Source organism: Cydia splendana, chromosome 26 (genome assembly GCF_910591565.1).
Source record: "Cydia splendana chromosome 26, ilCydSple1.2, whole genome shotgun sequence".
In the NCBI taxonomy this organism is placed as follows: Eukaryota; Metazoa; Arthropoda; class Insecta; order Lepidoptera; family Tortricidae; genus Cydia; species Cydia splendana.
In genome coordinates this window covers 3733569-3755574 of record NC_085985.1, presented here as the reverse complement: position 1 = coordinate 3755574, position 22006 = coordinate 3733569, and the positions used below count along the sequence as shown (strand labels likewise).

At 39.5% G+C, this 22006-nt stretch overlaps 1 protein-coding gene across 2 annotated transcripts in view; it reads left to right on the top strand.

Moving 5' to 3' along the window:
* Positions 1-13806, top strand: part of LOC134803318 (LIM domain-binding protein 2) — a 97480-nt gene extending 83674 nt beyond the window's left edge. For both annotated transcript variants that reach the window (XM_063776107.1, XM_063776108.1), the window contains 7 exons: positions 1640-1715; positions 5873-5975; positions 6948-7120; positions 7449-7649; positions 8791-8914; positions 10418-10536; positions 11489-13806. In XM_063776107.1, coding sequence (XP_063632177.1) covers positions 1640-1715; positions 5873-5975; positions 6948-7120; positions 7449-7649; positions 8791-8914; positions 10418-10536; positions 11489-11650 — 958 coding nt within the window. In that variant the 3' untranslated portion in view covers positions 11651-13806. The remainder of the gene's footprint in view (positions 1-1639; positions 1716-5872; positions 5976-6947; positions 7121-7448; positions 7650-8790; positions 8915-10417; positions 10537-11488) is intronic.
* Positions 13807-22006: the final 8200 nt, after the last annotated feature.

Genomic DNA, 22006 nt, shown 5'->3' with positions numbered 1-22006 from the left:
GACTTTTAAATGATGACTTTGAATTATCAATATTTAATAACATTCACTTTGAATCGATTTGTGTTGATTTTGTTTGATATTTTACAGATTCGACCTAGCTAGGTCTTATCTCTGGGAAAACGCTCATTTTTGAGTTTTTGTGTTTTCAAAGCAAAGCTCGGTCTCCCAGATATTTACCTTTATTTACCGGCGTTTCTACACAGGTTTCACAAGTTGAAAATGTGATGTCTAGCCCAAACTTTTTCATACACTTTTCGTCGGGTAGTTGCACAACTCTCTGTTTTGACATTTTGCTGCGACATCAGTTAGCCGCGACCACGACCAGTGTTGTGTCGAAACGTCGGTAAATAAGGTAATAAAATAAATTCGCGATAGACTCGTGTGAATGTTTTGTTATTGGTACATACATTTTAAGGAACACCAAACCAAATAAACTGTCAAACAACTTGGTCAGTAGAAAAAGTCGTGAAATTAAAAAATTGTACTGGGCGCCTACGTTTTTTAACTTTTCCGCTTTTTTCTACTGACGTAAAGGCTCTATATGTAGACTAAAGGGGCCCACTGATTAACAGTCCGCCGGACGGTATCGGCCTGTCAGTTGTTCGGCATTGTCAAAATTTAGTTCTAACTGAACTGACAGGCCGATACCGTCCGGCGGACTGTTAATCAGTGGGCCCCTTAAAGCTCCAAAGTGACTTATAGTCCGACAAGAAATTGTAGAAAATAAATGAGGGCGCAACGTTTTAAATTAATAAATTTTGGCGTAAATTGCTTAAACTTGGCAACAATTTAGTATGGATTTTTTTTTGTTCCATCTTATTTAATTTCTACTATTTTATGTCGCACTATATTAAAGAAAAAATGTGAAGCCACTCCACCGTCTTCATTTAGTTCACTCATATCATAAGTCTTCCTTTTCCAAAACAAATCAAGTCGACAATCAAATGAAGACCACAGGCTTGAAGCTATGGCTTCCTTGGCGACTAAAAATGTGGAGCACGTCTTTAATGAAAATAAGATTTCATTAAAATCAGACAGATACTTATCCATATAGTCAGAGCAACCTAACTCTTGGCACAGAATAGATAATAGTACTAGGTACAGAAGGTTCACTCTCTAACAAAACGCGTCTATTACGACAGATATGACCGCTAGGTGGCGCAAGCGCGAGCAGGCGTCCGTTCCGTAGCGGTGCGCGGCAACTACTATTACTAGACACCAAAATTGGTGTGGGCCGCATGTACTTGTAGCGACGCGACACGCGACGAAATCGCGGAGTGAGCCACGCCTGCTCTTGGCAACTAACAGTGTGAAAATAAATAAATATTATAGGACAATTACGCACGCGCTTTATTTTGACACAGTTATAAGTGCCAAACAAGGGTGCCGTACCCTATGGGTAAAAACGGGGCCCTATTAGTATTACCAGAGAGGATATTGGTATTACTAAGACTCCACTGTCCGTCTGTCACCAGGCTGTATCTCATGAACCGAGATATTTCTGTTGCCGATATGTTAACAAATACTAAAAAGTACGGAACCCTTGGCTAGGCCCCAGGGTGCGCTTACCTATAGTTTCTGAGATAAGAATTTTTTTGGTACCTAACACGTATTAAACTGTGTTTTCTCTTGTTTTCAGGCGGCACACTCCATATTTCGGACAACCGGATTACAGAGTTTACGAACTCAATAAGCGGTTACAACAGAGGACAGAGGTGAGTTCATAATATACATAGCCACGCATAGTGCTTTTGGCCGAATATTACTACAACCAAAGAGAATTTGAAATAGAGGCGGATTGTCAAAGTAAATTATGTAGCCACTGCGCCCACTGCAAATTTACTGACATCTTTCGGCAGAAGGTTAAAACTTAGAACGCAATTTGACTTTAATCCTTATTCTTTCACTGATATGTGTTAATTTGTTAAATATCAAAAAAGTAACGCCATCTACTCGACACTAGGCCAAAGCATAGAATTAGATGACAAAGAACAACTGTCAATCTTCAAAAGTGTGACCAAAAATGAAATGCAAGTGTGTGCGTAAATTGTCTATGTGGGATCAAAAATAGTGATGTCATGTTACAACATATTAATAATCTGTCGATGTTTGATTGCTTTATCGACTACTTTTTCAAATGTGTTATTTTAAACATTAAAATTCTACGACATTATGGCGTATAAATAACACTTGCACTGCGTTTGCCATCAAAATCGTTGCAGACTTATCTTAATGTAACTCTCACTGTGTTGCAAAGTGAAGTTATCATGACACGCTAAACATGAACACCTTCAAAAAGCTATAACAATCGTTATTATTTGAAGTCGGTTATAAAAGCTAATATCTTAATGATGTCTTGTGAAGAAATAATTACATAGCTATTAATATACCAACAAGTTATCGATACTGTCATATGAACATTTTGTCAAGCCCTAGCGTAAACTAACAGTTTGTTTTTACACAAAATATCCTAAATTATTGACTAATATGATAAAATATTAGCACGGAACGAAAGAAAAACTTATAATGAAGTGTATAAACCGGCTTCTTACACTTTTTACGCTGTTAATTTGACAAAATATCGTTATGAAAATTTCGCTCGGAATATCATAAATCCTCTGAAATGAGTAATTGCTTGGACTATTTGGCCCTGTGACACTGCAATCCGGCACACTACAAGACACCATCTTCACTGAATTACTTTATTTAATACTTTTCGTCCTAATCCGTGTATATTTTTCAATTTGAAAATTACCGTGATACACTCTTGGCCGTCCGCGGCCGTCGTCAAACTCAAAAGTGGTTACGTTTTCTCATTGGTAGTCTGACTCTTTCGCACTCATGGGATGTTCATATACGTGATGGCTTCCCTTTCGCACACTTCAGCTGTCTGTCAAGCGCGAGCGGATGGTAGGTCTATGGGCCAAAGGTATGGTGCAATCTTTTCAAGTGATGGCGCCATACCTTTGGCCTACCATCGAGTAGATGGCGTTACTTTTTGATATTTAACAAATTTAACTTAACACATATCAGGGAAAGAATAAGGATCAAAGTCAAATGGCGTTCTTAAAGTTTTAATCTTCTGCCAAAAGCTTGCAGCAAATTTACTGTGACTACAAAATTGACTATGACAATAACTCTCTATACATTCTATTCTCTTTGGTACAACTAAAATGTAAAAATAGTGTTTAGCGCCATCTACGCCAGCGTTATATGGGAGTTGTCACTCTTCTCTATTTACCGGCCTCTGCCTATACAAACATTTATTTTTGAGGAATGAACATGGATGAAATATTGTTAAAAAGGCACTATACGTAAATAAAATAAACACACAAGTGAAACCCAAACATCAGAGTGATAATAGTTAGAAGACATTATTTTTAAAGATAACAATATTAAAAAGCAATACAGTAGTTTTCTAATACTACTAGCGACATCTATTACCGCAGCGACGGACATGCAACTTTGATATTAGCGCCATCTGTGTTCGTAAACATCTGGTTAGTTATAACAAGCTTTTTCGATAATGTTTACTTATTTTATTTAAAAAAATAAAAAAATGGAAATTGAAGGTAATAATCACTGTTTTAGGTACTAAAAAAAGCTTATAGAGTTAGACCAAGATAAGTTTGCAGCTATTTGCTAGCCCATACTGTGCAGGTGTTATTTAAACTTCTATGAAATTATGACGTATAAATAACACTTGCAGAGGCTGTGCTGTCAAAATCTTATGTTAGTTATGTTGGTCGAACTCTGGATATTCACCGATTTCGCTGTAGGTAACAGTTTTGAAGGCATTTTCAATATTTTCTAGACCATTTAGTAAAATGGGAAGTTGGTATTTATATAATAATTATTAAATTGTGTTTAATTAAAGAAGATGATTTAATAATTAAACTAGTTAATTGGTTAAATCATTAAGTTTACAAACTTAACGTGACAAAGCATGTAGGTTCGAATTCCAATATACCTATAAGTACTCATACCTTTACTGCTTACAAAAAAACCGGGCAAGTGCGAGTCGGACTCGCGCACGAAGGGTTCCGTACCATAATGCAAAAAAAAAACGAAAAAAAAAGCAAAAAAAAAACGGTCACCCATCCAAGTACTGACCACTCCCGACGTTGCTTAACTTTGGTCAAAAATCACGTTTGTTATATGGGAGCCCCATTTAAATCTTTATTTTATTCTGTTTTTAGTATTTGTTGTTATAGCGGCAACAGAAATACATCATCTGTGAAAATTTCAACTGTCTAGCTATCACGGTTCGTGAGATACAGCCTGGTGACAGACGGACGGACGGACGGACGGACGGACGGACGGACGGACAGCGAAGTCTTAGTAATAGGGTCCCGTTTTACCCTTTGGGTACGGAACCCTAAAATTTGCTATTTCCTAGGAATGTTTTTATGGGCATTTACAATCTTGATAACTAGTGCAACTTGTATGTACCTAAGGCTCGATTGGTACTATGTATTAAATTTTATGTTAGGTTTAGGTTACATATTAGCAAAAAGAATAGATAGTATAGAGGGGTCCTGTCATTGTAAATTTTGTAGTCACTGTAAATTTACTGCCATCTATCGACACACGACTAAAACTCAAAATTAAAACGTATAAGGTTATCAAAAAATGTATATATATGGATAAATGATTTGATATTAGCAAAGACATATGTAACTCCGTATAAGATGAATAAAGTCTAAGAAAAAAACGTGCCTCGGAAATCAAGAAAAAGTCATTCTCGGATAGATGGCGCACACACCGTTGGCCTATGGTCGGCTAGATGGCGTTGACGACACCGTTTCATATTTAACAATTTTAACACATAGGTATCAGTAAATGAACATGGGTCAAAATGATATAAAAATAATAAAATCATTTATCCATATATATAATTTTTTTCGATAGTTTTATATGTTGTCATTTTGAGTTTTAGTCGTGTGTCGATAGATGGCAGTAAATTTACTGTGACTACAAAATTTACTATGACAGGACCCCTCTATACTATCTATTCTCTTTGATATTAGTAACGTTAAAAGAGAGTTACGTTTAGATGTTAGTAGGGAAAGTAAATAAAGTACTACCAACTCGTTATCAAATTAATGTTTATTATAAACTAAATATTAAATAGGGTCGTACGGAAATTGCCAGTTCGGTAAAAAAATCAGCCAATTTATACCAAAATGTTTGGTTGGGAAACTATGTTTACCATATAGGTATATTTATGTTAGAGTCTGTTCGGAAAGAGAAGAGTCGTGGAATGTATGAGGCCCAATACATTCCACACTCTTCTCTTTCCGAACAGACTCTATGTTAGATAATTATGCATATGTTTATTTGGACAATATCGTTAGGCGTAGATTAGGTTTAGACCTATACCTATGCTAAATAAACATTTGGGAAAAATATAAAACTAATATAATTATTTTTTCATTTATCATGTTCTGAAAGTGGGTCATTGTTGTTCTATGAAGTTTGTAGAAAGTGATACGTTTTTGCTCTAGAGCATTTTACATTTCAAGTATTTTTTTCTTTTTTTTTACGGTTATGGTTTTAAATGGATATGTTGGACGTTTTTCATTCTTATATTTAACTCTCCATTCCATAAATAACGATACTTTTACCTAAATTGTTAGTTAAAAGTGCTCTAATGATACTTTGACATGTTTCTTTTAAATACACATGTATATTTTACTTTCCTTGTATTCGAAATGAAAAGTTGAGTGTTAACTGGGGTGAAGGCACCATTTCAGTCTCGGACTATTGGTCCGACGGTAACTCGACTTAAATGAGTGCCTTTCATCCCTTGGTTAACAATCTACTATTAGTACCAAGAGCCCATAAGTAACGCGAAACTCTAACATTTCAGGACTCAGACAACCTCTGGTGGGACGCGTTCGCGACGGAGTTCTTCGAGGACGACGCGACGCTAACGCTAACCTTCTGTTTAGAAGATGGACCTAAGAGATACAGTAAGTATACTTGCCAATAATAGAAATTACAACTAGTGGTTCTGTGAGCTGTAGACCTCTAGCTTAGCTGATTTTAACCTTTTAAAGAGCAAAAAATAGCCGATGTTATAAGTTCAAACCTCCTCGACGCTCAATTGTCTTAATGATTCTGGTTAGGAAAAAAAAGCAAAAAGCTAGAGCCAGGTAAGCTTAAAAAATAAAAAACTTTTTCTTTTTTATCCTAGCCAGAATCATTAAGATAATCGAGCGTCGTGGAGGTTTGAACTCATTACATCGGCTATTTTTTGCTCTTTAAAAGGTTAAAGGGGCCCACTGATTAACAGTCCGCCGGACGGTATTGGCCTGTCAGTTGTTCGGAACTGTCAAAATTTTGTTCTAACTGACAGGCCGATACCGTCCGGCGGACTGTTAATCAGTGGGCCCCTTAAAATATGATGGAGCACACAAGCATCAGTCCAGTCTGAAAGTATTTACAAAAATGTTATTAAGATGAAGTTGATCAAGCCCTATATGTCGAATTTTCAAACTTCACGTTCATCATCGATGTCCTGAGACATTGGCTTCGGCCCATCTTACCCTAACAACCGACGACATGGTAACTTTATTTGTTTCTGATAAAAACTCTTACTAGAACGCTAATAAACGTAATTTATACCTAAACCAAAATACGGCAATATTTCCTTAAATAAATAAATAAATATTATAGGACATTATTACACAAATTGACTAAGTCCCACAGTAAGCTCAATAAGGCTTGTGTTGTGGGTACTTAGACAACGATATATAGGAATAATATATACATATATAGGAATAATTATAAATACTTAAATATGTACAGAGAGAACACCCATGACTCGGGAACAAATATCTGTGTTCATCACACAAATAAATGCCCTTACCGGGATTCGAACCCAATCACAACCAAAAACCAAGCAAAAACAATCACTAATACATTCCCTTCTCAAATTCCAGCAATAGGAAGGACGCTGATACCGCGCTACTTCCGCAGTATATACGAGGGCGGAGTCTCAGAGCTGTACTACACGATGCGGCAACCCAAGGAGTCCTTCCACAACACCAGCATCACGCTGGACTGCGACCACTGTACGATGGTCACGCACCACGGCAAACCCATGTTCACTAAGGTTAGTTGGTCCTAGAACTGTACCCTGCGGTACCCCATAAAATGCTTCCAAAATATTAAGCGACTCTTAAAAGGCCTTTGACACGGTCACGCTTTATGGAAAACCTACGTTCACTAAAGTCAGCTGGTCCTAGTACTGTACCCTGCGGCACTCCATAAAGTCCTTCCAAAACACTGAGCGACTCTATAAGGCCTTTGACAACACCAGCATCACGCTGGACTGCGACCACTGTACGATGGTCACGCACTGTGCGAAACTTTTTCATTATTTTGTATATCATCTAGAGCCAGTAGTTTCACGGTATTAATGTTCTACCCGTGACTTCCAGGTGTGCACAGAAGGCCGGCTGATCCTCGAGTTCACATTCGACGACCTCATGCGCATCAAGTCCTGGCACATGGCGGTTCGAGCTCATCGGGAGCTCATTCCTCGGCAGGCCGTCCATCCGCCGGACCATGCCGCCCTAGACCAGCTCTCCAAGAACATCACACGCCAGGGCATCACCAACTCCACGCTCAACTACTTGAGGGTCAGTATAGACCTTACTCTATAGTCCTAAAGTCCCTTTCTAATCAAAGGAATTGGAGACTTCCGCTAACATTATTAGTTACAAGTTGTATGCAATCGACCTCTGGTCGTCCACCTTCGACCAAAGAACATTACTAGGGCATCACCTAGGGTCAGTATAGACGTTAGTCTCTATATCCAGGGCGTCTACCTTCGACCAAAGAGGTACAAATAAATATAAAACCGGCCAAGTGCGATTCGGCAAAAAAAATCACGTTTGTTGTATGGGAGCTCCACTTAAATATTTATTTTATTTTGTTTTTAGTATTTGTTGTTATAGCGGCAACAGAAATACGTGATCTGTAAATATTTCAACTGTCTAGCTATCACGGTTCATGAGTTACAGCCTGGTGACAGACTGACGGACGGACAGCGGAGTCTTAGTAATAGGGTCCTTAGGGTTTTTAGTTTTACCCTTTGGGTACGGAACCCTAAAAACGGTTCATTATATAGGTACCATTGTTGGCCGAAACGTTAATGCAATTAACCAATATTGGCCATTAACCATTATAAATACAACCGTAAGCTGTAACCGTCCGTTACGGTTTACGGGTCAATTTATAATGGTTAATAGGGGATATTACTGCAATGTTCTGCCGCCAGAGTGCAGCACTACCGACTCTAGTAAATTCATAGACTAACTTATACATACTGTGCCTTAAACTGTTTTTTGACAAGTTTTCACAGACAATAAAATATGACATTGATGCATCAAGGCGGTTTGTTAACAAGGGCCTACCGGTAAACACGAAAATCGAAATTTAGTTATCTGCCTCTTTATCGCTCGAATATGCAAGAGTGATAGAGAGGTTAGATAACTAAATTTCGATTTCCTTGTTTCGCGGTAGACCCCCAGATTGTGACAGATAGTGGTAGTGGCGCTACCTAGGCAGAGTTTCGCGTAATATTCCCTATTGCAATTAACGTTCGGCCAACACTGATAGGTACTATTAAGCTTTACAAATTAAAGTAGACCACACAGTCGTACGTTTCGCGGCAAACTGCATTTTGCATTGTGCAGCGCCACCTAGTTTCGTATCCCCTAACTACCAACATGAAAATCAAATGGTACCGTCAAGTAATGAAATTGTCCATGATTCCAGTTATGCGTGATATTGGAGCCGATGCAGGAGCTGATGTCGCGGCACAAGGCGTACGCGCTGTCGCCGCGGGACTGTCTCAAGACCACGCTCTTCCAGAAGTGGCAGCGGATGGTCGCACCCCCTGGTGAGTCATGTAGCCCTGGTGTTGGAGGCGTACGCGCTGTCGCCGCGGGACTGCCTCAAGACCACGCTCTTCCAGAAGTGGCAGCGGATGGTCGCACCCCCTGGTGAGTCATGTAGCCCTGGTGTTGTAGTACGCGCTGTCGCCGCGGGACTGCCTCAAGACCACGCTCTTCCAGAAGTGGCAGCGGATGGTCGCACCCCCTGGTGAGTCATGTAGCCCTGGTGTTGGAGGCGTACGCGCTGTCGCCGCGGGACTGCCTCAAGACCACGCTCTTCCAGAAGTGGCAGCGGATGGTCGCACCCCCTGGTGAGTCATGTAGCCCTGGTGTTGGAGGCGTATGCGCTGTCGCCGCGGGACTGCCTCAAGACCACGCTCTTCCAGAAGTGGCAGCGGATGGTCGCACCCCCTGGTGAGTCATGTAGCCCTGGTGTTGGAGGCGTATGCGCTGTCGCCGCGGGACTGCCTCAAGACCACGCTCTTCCAGAAGTGGCAGCGGATGGTCGCACCCCCTGGTGAGTCATGTAGCCCTGGTATATAGAATGGTCTTCTAGCCTAGTTGGTAGTGACCCCTACCTACGAAGCTGGAGGTCCCGGGTTCGAATCTCGGTGAGGGCATATATTTGTGTGTTCATCACGAATGTGCCTGAGTTGTGGACGTTTTCTATGTATCTGTATTTATTCTATAGGTATGTTATAATATAAGTTATAACGACGTTTAGTACTTGTAGACTTTATTTGGGGCTAGGTTGGTCTACGTAAGATGGTTTCTGGTTTCCAAAAATTATATAGGTACCTAAATAATAGTAGATTGTACAACAAGGGCATAAAGTGACCCATTTTTACCCGAGGCAATTTTTTGGTCTGAGCGAAGCGAAGACCAAAATAGTAGACGAGGGCAAAAATGGACATTTATGTCCTTGTTGTACACTCTGCTTTTCACTTCGATTGCGAGGAAAAAAAATTATATTTTTCACGGCAATTTACACCACGAAATTGTCGTAAAGCGAAAGAACATAATACATAACCAATTTCCGCCAGCTAACTTTTTTTTTTTAATTTTCAACATGTGATCAGTGTTTCTGACGCTTGGTTTTCTGCCAAGTCAAACATTTCGGAGCATTTATGAACGATAATCGACTCCTATTTTATTTATTTATGTGATTTACTAAATTTAATCACAGAAAATATTTCTATTTCTAAGGATTTCTAATAAATTGTAGCAAAAATAAAATAATATAACAAGTTTTGTCATCTACACAATTTTATTGCTCAGTAAAATTGTGCAATATGTTTTAACTGTTTGGCGGTTGAGACCGATTACCTTAGTCTTAGAAGAAAATTTTACTTTTATGCTCTAGAGCATAAAATGCGATTTTATGTCGTCTACGCACGACATAAAGGTGCACTTTTTGAGCATTAGAAGTGAAAAAAATATATTGAATACGTCTGCGTTTTGTCGAAGTTACGTTATTGTATGTAACATGCCGTCTCTCTCCCCCTCAGAGTCGTCGCGGCCGGCGAGCAAGCGGCGCAAGCGCAAGGGCAGCGCGGGCGCCAACGCCGCGCCCCCCGCGCCCGCCAAGAAGCGCTCCCCCGGACCCAACTTCAGCCTCGCCTCGCAGGTACGTGCACGTGCATGCACACACTACACCGGCCGTGGCTCACTCCGCGAGTTCATCGCGTCGCTACAAGTACAAGCGGCCCACACCAGTTCTGGTGTCTAGCAGTAGTGGTTGCCGCGCACCGCTACGGAACGGACGCCTCTCGCGCTTGCGTCTCCTATTGGTCATATCTGTCGTAATGGGGGGTATTATTGCAATGTTCTGCCGCCAGAGTGCAACACTAGCGTCTATAGTAAACCATAGAGTAATTTATACATATTGTGTTTTAAACTATTTTTTGTCAATTTTTCACAAACAATAAAATATGACTTTGATACATCAAGGCGGTTTGTTAACAAGGGCCTACTGGGAAACGCGAAAAATCTAAATTCAGTTATCTGCCTCTTTATCGCTCGAATGTGCAAGAGTAAGTGAGTTTGCGGTAGACCCCTAGAATGTGATGGATTGTGGTAGTGGCCCCCTGCGCAAATAGAAATTTGTGTAAATATTAGTATTATCAAAGAGAATTTGAAATAGAGAGTTACTATCATGATAAATTATGTAGCTACAGTACATTTACTGCCAATACTGCCATCTTTCGACAGAAGATTAAACCTGTTAGAACGCCATTTCACTTTGATCATTATTCTTTCGCTGATAACTTGTTAAATATTAATATTATCGCCATCTACTCGAAAGTAGGACAAAGGTATGGTGCAATCTTTTCGAGCAATGGCGCTATAACCTTCAGCCTACTCTCGAGAAGATGGCGTTAATATTAATATATAACAAGTTAACACATATCAGTGAAAGAATAATGATCAAAGTCAAATGGCGTTCTAGTTTTATGTTTTATCGAAAGATGGCAGTAAATTTACAGTGGCTACATAATTTACTTTGACAATCCGCCTCTATACACTCTAATCTCTTTGGTATTATTGATAGTGTTCTAACTGTAAACGTTTGTTGGTAGGACGTGATGGTGGTGGGCGAGCCGTCGCTGATGGGCGGCGAGTTCGGCGACGAGGACGAACGCCTCATCACGCGGCTCGAGAACACGCAGTACGAGGGCGACGCCGAGTGGAGCGCCCCGCCGCCGCAGGAGCCCGCCAAGACGCCGCCCGGCAACCACTGACGCCCGCCGGCAACCACGACCACGCTAGAGGGGGTTGCGAGCGCCTTGCCACGGGGTCATGTCAAAATTTACCAACTTTGATGTTAACGGTGGTCCGGTGTCACTGGAAGCACTTGAACTCCAAGGATTTAGAAATGGAACGTTGTCAACTAGGAAACTCATTGTTTTTTATTAACACATTCATTGCCACCCAGCCAAGCGAGACGTCCGCGCCAGGCCACAAAAATTTCGTCATATAAAGCAGTAGTACCACGATCCCGACTATCGGGTCGTCCGGCCTGGGAACGAAATCATAAAATACCCGATAGTCGGGTTTTTCGGCACTGAACGTGTTAAATATTTTGTCGTTTTTAAATAGTGATACTCTGGCACTACTATATAAACTGATATCGATATCATATAGGAAAGAAAAAGTGACCAATGAAAGAAACAGGAAAGTTAAAACTGTTAGAGATATACCAAAAAAAAGTCTGCAGCGATTTTGATAGCATACGCAGTGAAAGTGTTATTTTAAACGTCAAACTTCTATGAAATTAGGACATAAATAACAGTTGCACTGCATGGGCTATCAAAATCGCTGCAGACTTTTCTTGGTCTAGCTTCTATACCATTTAACGTCAAGGACGTGATATCACGTGTTCGGCGTCGAACCGGTTAATTCATGATGGTAGCACAGAACAAATCAAAAGTCGGGTGACAAGCAAAAGTCACTAAGTACTTATATTTATAGAGGGGTCTAACGCGAATTTGTTGAAATATGATGTCTACCCCAAACTTTTCCATACACTTTTCGTCGGGTAGTTGCACAAATCTCTGTTTTGACATTTTGCTGGGACATCAGTCAGCCGCGACCACGAACAGTGAAACCTGTGTCGAAACGACGGTAAATCAAGGTAATTGAATAATATTCGCGTTAGACCTGTCTATAAATGGGAGTCACTAAGTACTATCAAAAATTTTAAGTAACAATGCACTTTATTACACTTGTAACACGGTTTATTGTCCAATAATTTCGATGGTGTTAGTTAGTCACTTTTGCTTGTCACCCGACGTAATAAAGTATAAACTTTCTATAAGTTGACTAGTTGGGCAAGAACAAATAATTAAAAAAAAACAACGGGTTGCACTCCGGGAGAAGTGAAAACTCAATGACAGTCTTACGTCTTACGGTCACGTGACACCTGTTACGAGTTTAACATTTTTTTCCCCATCACAAAAAATGCACAGCGCCGCTGAAGAAGTTTTCACTTCAAAAATCTGGTTTAAGTGCATTTAATTGCCACCGACCACAGTTATGGAACTTACTACAGATAGTGCATAATTGCTTTCCATCGTATTTTCTCGGAAACGTTCGTATTTGTTTGCTACTTCAGACAACCTCAGTACTTTTTGTACCGAGACTGACTGAAATAGCAAGACACGTTCGGACGTTTCCGTGAAAATACGATGGAAAATAATTATGCATTATATCTGTACTGCGTTGTAGTTAACGCTCAGAAGTTATAAATTATGACATGTCACTATAGTTTGTATCTTTAGGTATTTAAAAAAATATATACAAACAATTTGTAAATTTTCGGGTAGCTATAACATTTATTGGTTAACCGACCAAATTCAAAACCGCCTGGATCGGTCACTGAACGACCTGACTTTAACGTACATTATTTGATCATGTAATGTTTTGTTTACTTTTATTTAAATACCTAAAGATACGGAGTATAGATAAATTCGCACGGAAACATCTCCTGGATAACAGTTTTGCTAAAATTCAGGGTAATATTTAATTTATGACTACCTTCAGTTCACAATAGATTAAGAATAGAGATCTAAAAAAAAAACATTCAATAGATGTTTCCGTTGCGGTCGAACCTATGGCAAGAGATGTGAAACGCGTATTCTCTGGGTCTTGTCTCGGTGGAATATCGCCTATCCCTGTCTGACTGCAGCTGTGACTGAGTGAGTGAAAGGGAGACGGCTATCGTGTTTTCGAATCGACCACAAGCCCTGTACGCGTCCTGGAAGGCGTCAGTGCTCCAGACTGTTTATGAGCCCCTGGTACATTGTAATTTTTTGACTTACGAAACGCGGGCACACATGGATTATTGTCAACAGATATAAATAAATAAATATAGGCCTTTACGGATAAAATAAGTTAATCTGTTTGTTTCATTTACACCTTCATTGTTCCTCAATACCATCAAACTACCTTATTCCTAATTTTATATGTAACCCATATTCTAAATGCAAAAAATGGGTTATTACACCTATCTTTTCAGGGCGCGTAGCCAACGTGCCAATTTTTAACACTCCTTATGCTCTGGTTTCCTAGGATAGCGGTGCCGTCATATAGCGGCCGTCTCCATACAAATACTACATCCATATTTAGCCGTATTATTTAGTATGGAGACATGACGCTACATGACGGCACCGCTATCCTAGGAAAACCGATCTTTAGCGTATCGTAGTCATCTCTCTCTCTCTCTTCCACACTATATTATTTTTAAACTGGAAGATTACGATGATAGATGTCAATTCAATTTTGAGACATTTGGCATTTTTAGGTTATAAATTGTATGGAGATGGCATCTATCATCATACCCTTCCAGTTTGAAAAATACCTATTTAATACAGTGCGACAGTGACACAAATAAACGCCCTTAACAGGATTCGAACCCGGGACCTTCTGCTTCGGCACTATACCAACTAGGCTGGGAGCTTCCACCCTCGAGGATAAGAAAATGAAACACAGAAATACTCACAATGAATAATTACTATATTTCTGTAATTTTTTACTGTAAGTAAAATTATTCTATGATCTTTCAGTCGTTCGAGAGCATTATACATGTTATTCAATGACTACTAACAATGATTTTTTCTACCATCGGGTTACATCTCGCTGCCCCAATATTACAGGGTTCTATGTAACATTTTCAAGATAGTTGAAATCCGACTTAATGTCACTATGACAATGTTCAAATTTCAGTTCGATAAAAGAGAAACATAGAACCCTGTAATATTGGGGCAGCGATCTGTCATCCTAGTGTAAAAATATGGGTGCACTCATACTCAAAAATATGTCCCATAGCTCTTGTCAGCGAATAAAGAACTATGGGACATATTTTTGAATAAGTTGTATGCACCCATATTTTTACACTTGACTGTACCTACAACACGTAATATTATACTGACAACAGCTGAGGGCATACCACGACAATGGAAATCTCGTTATCTGCTTCTCTATCGCTCTTTCATATTCAAGAAATAGAGACGCAGATTAATTTCGATTTGAATTTTTCGCGATAGGGCATGTGGTTCTCGCATGGATCTGAGAAGTAAACCAAATCATCAAGGGCGTCGCCAGCTGATGAGCTGAATAAAAATTCCCAGTGAGGACATACCACGACAATCGAAATCTCGTTATCTGCTTCTCTATCGCTCTTTCATATGCAAGAAATAGAGAGGCCGATAAATAATTTCGATTTAATTTTTTCGCGGTAGGGCTTCTGGTTCTCGCATGGATCTGAGCAGTAAACCAAATCATCAAGGGCGTCGCCAGCTGATGGGCGAATAAAAATTCTCAGTAGTACCACCAAACCGAGTTGGTGGTTACTGGGAATTATTTTTCCCAGTAGTTACCAGTGGTAAAAGGTGGGAAAAAAATCCCAGTAGTTACCACTGGTAAGAACTTGGTGGTAACTAGTGGGAATAACCCATTTAGTTAGAAGTTTAGTTCTCTGGGGCAGCTGAAAAAAGCCGCTTTAGACCCATTTTAGGCGCCAAATTACGTCATAGACTATGTAACTTTTGAAAAGTCAGGTACAAATGGTAGAAAAATCATCGTCCACAAAAAAAAATATTACAACACATGTTAATCCAAGTCACAATAAAAAAATAAACTCAAAAATTTCCATACACCGACGAGGTACAAAAGTTTTTTTTTCACATTTTCTTTTTTTTCCCTATCTAACGATAATTTGAATTTGATAACCTACTTAAAAGTACTTTACAATGTTTAAATGATTTTTTTTCTCATTTTTTCCTTATTGTTTACAAAACTCCACTGCACGGACCAGCCGCTGTAAATTATTTACATATTTTTACATAATATTGATAGGTCATTCATACAAATTCTATGTGTACCTAAGTTTTATTCGGCTAATTCGGAAAATAACCCATAACTCTTAAGTCCATTTTTCGAAATCACCCGAATACACCTTATCGTTGTGATAATTTTTGAGTGTTACATGCGAATATACCTACGTGTAGTCCTCAGAATAAAGGGACCTTAGTACCGTAAGCGTTATTTTTTATAAGCGTAAGCGGTCACTGTAGCGCATAGGCGCTTGCTAGTTTTAAGATTTGATTCGTTTTAGGATTTTATTTACGAGTTTAAGGACAAGTACCTTTTTTTACAGTATTTATATTATAAGTATTATAATAATTGCCCTATTAACTCGCATTAGGCATCCTAGTATTCCTAGTGCATTTACAACGAGAACTTGTGACCTACATTACATTGGCATAACTAGAAAAACACAACAAAACATTAAACCCATGAACTAGAACACAGGCAGTGTTAATTAATATCACATACGAACATACAGTATTTATTTACATCGTTAATTAAAAATTATATAATGAAATCCATTCCGTTACCGGCATACAAGGTCTATTAAGAATGGTAACGTGATGGAAAAAAATCTAGGGATACTTTTTATCTTCTATTAAGATGGGTTATTCCCACTAGTTACCACCAAGTTGTTACCAGTGGTTACTGGGAATTTTTTCCTACCTTTTACCACTGGGAAAAATAATTCCAACAACAAAACAAAATCAACCAAACCAAACCAACTCGGTTTGGTGGTACTGGGTTTTTTCCCAGTAGTTACCAGTGGTACAAGGTGGGAAAAAAATCCCAGTAGTTATCACTGGTAACAACTTGGTGGTAACTAGTGGGAATAACCCATTAGGATCGAAAAAGCACATGATTCTGAGAAGATATAACATAAAACTGCAAATTGAAAAAAAAAATGACTACTACGAGTATTAAGCTAATATAGGCACAGGCACAACTAGAGTTAGGTGTATTACTATACAATACATTACATACTTCACATTGAAACTTCTAAATTAAATATTTTATAACAACCGACAACACTGATATGGGAATATTGAGGTATTTAAACAAAAGAGTTAGGTTTTTAAAGAAATACAATTTAAAAAACATATTATAAAAAAACTAGATCGTTATATCAAAGTGAAACGTTAACGAATATTGCCTCCAGCTCACAAAAAGGCAAATCTGACCACTTACAATTTATTAATTTCACTACACATTATAAACAAAGTCCCCGGCCGCGTCTGTCTGTTTGTGTGTATGTATGTTCGCGATAAACTCAAAAACTAGTGAACGGATTTTCGCGCGGTTTTCACGATGTGATTCTTGAGGAAGGTTTAGGTGTATGATTTGTTAAGGTATTGTAATGACAAGCTGGCCCCAATTTCACCACGGTGACAGGTGCGACAATTGTAAAATCACTGTTGCTGACGTCACAGGCATCCATGGGCTACGGTTACCACTTACCATCGGGCGGGCCGTATTCCTGTTTGCCACCATCATTGTATTATTTAAAAAAACTTTATTATATCGGAAAAAAACAGATATTTCTTTTGCGAAGTTTCTGACAATTGTCAAGATTTAGAAGAATTGTAGGTAATTCTTGACAGGTAATGAGTTATATGTCGGAATTTCGTGACAATTGTAGTGTTTCTTGTGACAATTGTCATAAACTTAGCAAGAGAAATATCTGTTTTTTTCCGATATAATAAAGTTTTTTTTTATAAAACAATGATGGTGGCAAACAGGAATACGGCCCGCCCGATGGTAAGCGGTAACCGTAGCCCATGGATGCCTGTGACGTCAGCAACAGTGATGTTTTACAATTGTCGCACCTGTCACCGTGGTGAAATTGGAGCCTGGCCATGTCATCACTAATGTCAAATTACTATGAAAATATGACGTGTATACGACACTGCCTCACTTCGTTCAAGTCGGCGCAGTTAAGTTAGACGGACTATAATAATTTTCTCGTTATTTATTTCGTGCAAGGTGTGAAATAATGTATTTCAAATACAGTCAATATCCCTATTATGTCAGCTGAAGACAATATCTACAACACTTAAAAATATGTGCTGAAAAGGGTGGTAAAACAAATTTTACATCCTTTTCAGACAATGTGTTTTTCAAATCGTTGGCTAAGAGTGTAAACCTCATCTTCTTCGCGTTATCCCGGCATTTTGCCACGGCTCATGGAGCCTGGGGTCTGCTTGGCAACTAATCCCGAGAATTGGCGTAGGCACTAGTTTTTACGAAAGCGACTGCCATCTTCACACCCAACTCTAAGAAACTAAGAGTCTTTTATGAGTGTAAACCAGCTAAATCTATTTTTGATAATAGAGAATTTTGTACCTACTATGATAGATATTAAAGTTGATTTCAAAATGGATTTAGCAGGTTTAAACTCTTAACCAACGAAATATTTATTTAATATAACTTGTTATTTGGCTAAATTGATAAACTAAATGTATTTAACTGTAACTTCAACTGTATTCGGAAGAACAAATCCAATATTAAATTATACATCACACTATTACTTTATATTTATATTAACATATTAATAACCTAATTAAATCACATCTTGATTATAAAACCTTAATTATTACTTCATCAGTCAAATATTACTTTACCTTTCCCAGAGGCTTTCCTCGGATTTATAAAAAAAATCTAAATATATGTATAACTAAAATAGTCTAATCATTTCGCGAAACATATTCATATTTGTTAAACTACAAAAACATCAATATGAACTAAATATGGACCTTATCAGGTTAAAAGACCTTTAAACTCATAACTACAAATAATAAGTATATCAACTATGAGGTACATATGTAGTAAATAATTATTTTCCATCGTATTTTCACGGAAACGTACGAACGTGTCTTGCTATTTCAGTCAGTTTCGGTACAAAAATTACTGAGGTTGACTGAAGTCGCATTACAAATACGAACGTTTCCGAGAAATTACGATGGAAAACAATTATGCACTTCATCTGTACCACCTTTAAAGGACCTTTTTTTTCTTTTTAAATCGCTCGACATTTTAAAAAACTATTAAAAAAACCTACAGCATCGTAATATAACATAACAACCAAGGAAAGTCACATGGAAAGGTTATCTTACAGACCACAGACACACATAAAATTATAACCAAATATTTAACCAAAAAATTCTATTAATTCGAAATTCAACACACAAACGGCTACTATAATATTTACCTATAGCATATTTATAGCTAACCGGCACGAAATATGAATTTCAAACTTATTGTACACGATATAAGGTTGATTTTACTTTGTTTATTATTATAATAGTCTATGTGTGGGTTTGAAAGTTATAATAATACACAAAGAAAAAAATACATTAAATTTGAGTATCCTATAATGTCACCAGGACATGTCACTTTATATTATTAATATACAAATTTACAACTATATTTAAGCTAGGTGTTTTGTTTACAGACAAAAATCATTGCTTACACCTGGGCCAATTTTTGGGCTTTAAGGGGCCCACCCATTACCAGTCCGCCTGCAGTCTCTGGTCCTATCGGGCGGCCTGCCGTCCCAGGCCAATGACGTAACGATTATTGTCTGCCTGCAATGGCCTGCTGCCACCTCTGCGACTACATACTAGCAGTTGAAAGTTGACCATGAAACACGACTGTTCGGCCGATGGCTGAGTGTTTCTTTTATTTTTTGCCATTTTTATTCATTGTGACCTTTTTTGCCACTTTTGTGTTATTTTTACTCAGAATCACGAGCTCTTTCGATCCTAATGAAATAAAAAAAATGTCCCAGAGTTTCTTTCCTATTGTGTTACCATTTCCCCGTACACTTTGTATGGCGGTAACAAAAAGGAAAGTTTGAAAAATGTATGGAAATTTTGGGAAACTTTTTTTCTCCTATTCCTATAAGGATGAAAAGGGCTCGCGATCCTGATTAGAAATAACACAAAAGTGGCAAAAAAGGTCACAATATATAAAATGGCAAAAAATAAAAGAAACGCTCATCTGTCGACGCTGACCGGAATCGTCAGGCGGCCACACACTCTAGGTTCATATTAGTCGTCAGGCCGAAACCTGAAATGGAACAGTTTGTGTGCGATTTGACAGTAAGGGTCGGTTGCACCAAACTATTTGTCATCGTTAAATAGTTCGCTAAATTTTATCGTATATGAAAGTTTCATAGTAAACCGACGCGGCGCGCCGGGTGACGTTGATCAGTCTGTCAAGTGCGGATGGTGCAACTGGCACTAATATTAGGCGAACTGGTAATCTGTGGGCCCCTTTAGCCTCGTATCGGCGTCGTACACTGTATACCTTAAAGCTACATCACTGAGCGTCCAGCCTACCTGTCGGGCGAGCACTAGTCCACGGATTATAAGTTGAAGCCGCGGAGGTTGCGCAGGCGGCGCTCTATGTCGGCCACGTCCTCCTCGGGCTCGCGGGGCTCGCGCGGCCAGCCCGGGGGGGCCGGGGGGGCGGGCGGCGCGGGGTGGGAGCGGCGCCGCTCGCCGCCCGGCGCCATCTGGAAGCCGGCGCCGTTGGGGCTTTCGGTGCTGGCGGGGAAACTATGCTTTAATTATAAATTGAGGGATGGAAAGAAGGCATTTTCTGACGAGGTACCTATATGCCAGGCCGAGGCTCGGCGAGGCCTGACAAAAGGTCTGAGCCAGAAAATGCCGAGGTATACATAGTGCTTTTCACAAACATGTAAGGAAATACTGAACTATATAATATATTTGGCAAATGTGGCATACGTTATGTATGTACACGTTCGTTCCACTTAGTTGCGCAGTCGGGACGGTTTGAGATAAGGGCATCTTCACACTGTCCGATCCGATATCGGATGTAGGATCCTACATCCGCGTAGTCAGGCCGCGGGGACGCCGTCTTTAGCGGTCACACACACGTTATGCCCACACATACGCACAGAAACTAATATCGGTCCGACAGCTAACGGGGGGGGGGGGGGGGCTCCGGCATGGCTGAAATTATCGGAAGCGCCGCACTTATATTGGAAGGCTACTATGAGAAAAAGAGCTGCAGGAAAGTGCCATATGACATCAAGTCCGCATTTTTTGCGTTGTCTATCGTTTTTAGGGTTCCGTACCCAAAGGGTAAAACGGGACCCTATTACTAAGACTTCGCTGTCCGTCCGTCCGTCCGTCCGTCCGTCCGTCTGTCACCAGGCTGTATCTCACAAACCGTGATAGCTAGACAGTTGAAATTTTCACAGATGATGTATTTCTGTTGCCGCTATAACAACAAATACTAAAAACAGAATAAAATAAAGATTTAAATGGGGCTCCCATACAACAAACGTGATTTTTGACCAAAGTTAAGCAACGTCGGGAGTGGTCAGTACTTGGATGGGTGACCGTTTTTTTTTTGCTTTTTTTTTGTTTTTTTTTTGCATTATGGTACGGAACCCTTCGTGCGCGAGTCCGACTCGCACTTGCCGGTTTTTATTAGTAATAAACATAATGAATAAATAAATACAGAGAAACACAAAACAAAACAAATGTAAGACATACACATTTTAACAACATCCGATACCGGACCAGGCAATGTGAAAACCCTCTAAGGGGGACCAAAGGATTTTTAAAGGGATAATAAGACCGGTCACACCGTGCACGCTGTCAACGTCATCGTAGTACGTTTTAATTTGCTTATTCGCTCCGTGCAAGACTGTGGCGCCGCCCTAGCGGATGTGGAACATAACATATTGTTTATTTAGCAGCTGCCAAGTAATATGAAGATACCGTCCCCTGAAAGTTCATGTTTTCACCACGTCATGCTTCGGCGTCGTTTGTAATAATGCTTATCGTAAGAAAGCTGCAGCACTCAAAACCTAGAAATCGACCACCATGACTACTATTGCCAAAAAGTGCCACCATTTTGTGACGCCGCTATGTGACGTATCAGCAGTTCAAAACACTGCCAGAACGGAATGGCGGTTACTCCACCGACAAGAGCCAGGGTCTTAAGAATTATTATGATGATGATGATGATGATGAATTTGCGGCCCTCAAACCTCGTAATTGATTACCATGACGATTGACAGATAAATCTGTATAAATGTGTCTGGCAGATAAATGTGTCAATTTGTTGGGAGTTAGAATTTAGGCTGGTTTTAGTGTCACGCGGACCGTCCGCGCGGATCGCTCCGCACCGCCAAATTGTATGAGAATGCTGTCCCGTCAGCTTTACTCTATAACGCTCCCTGAACTTAATACATA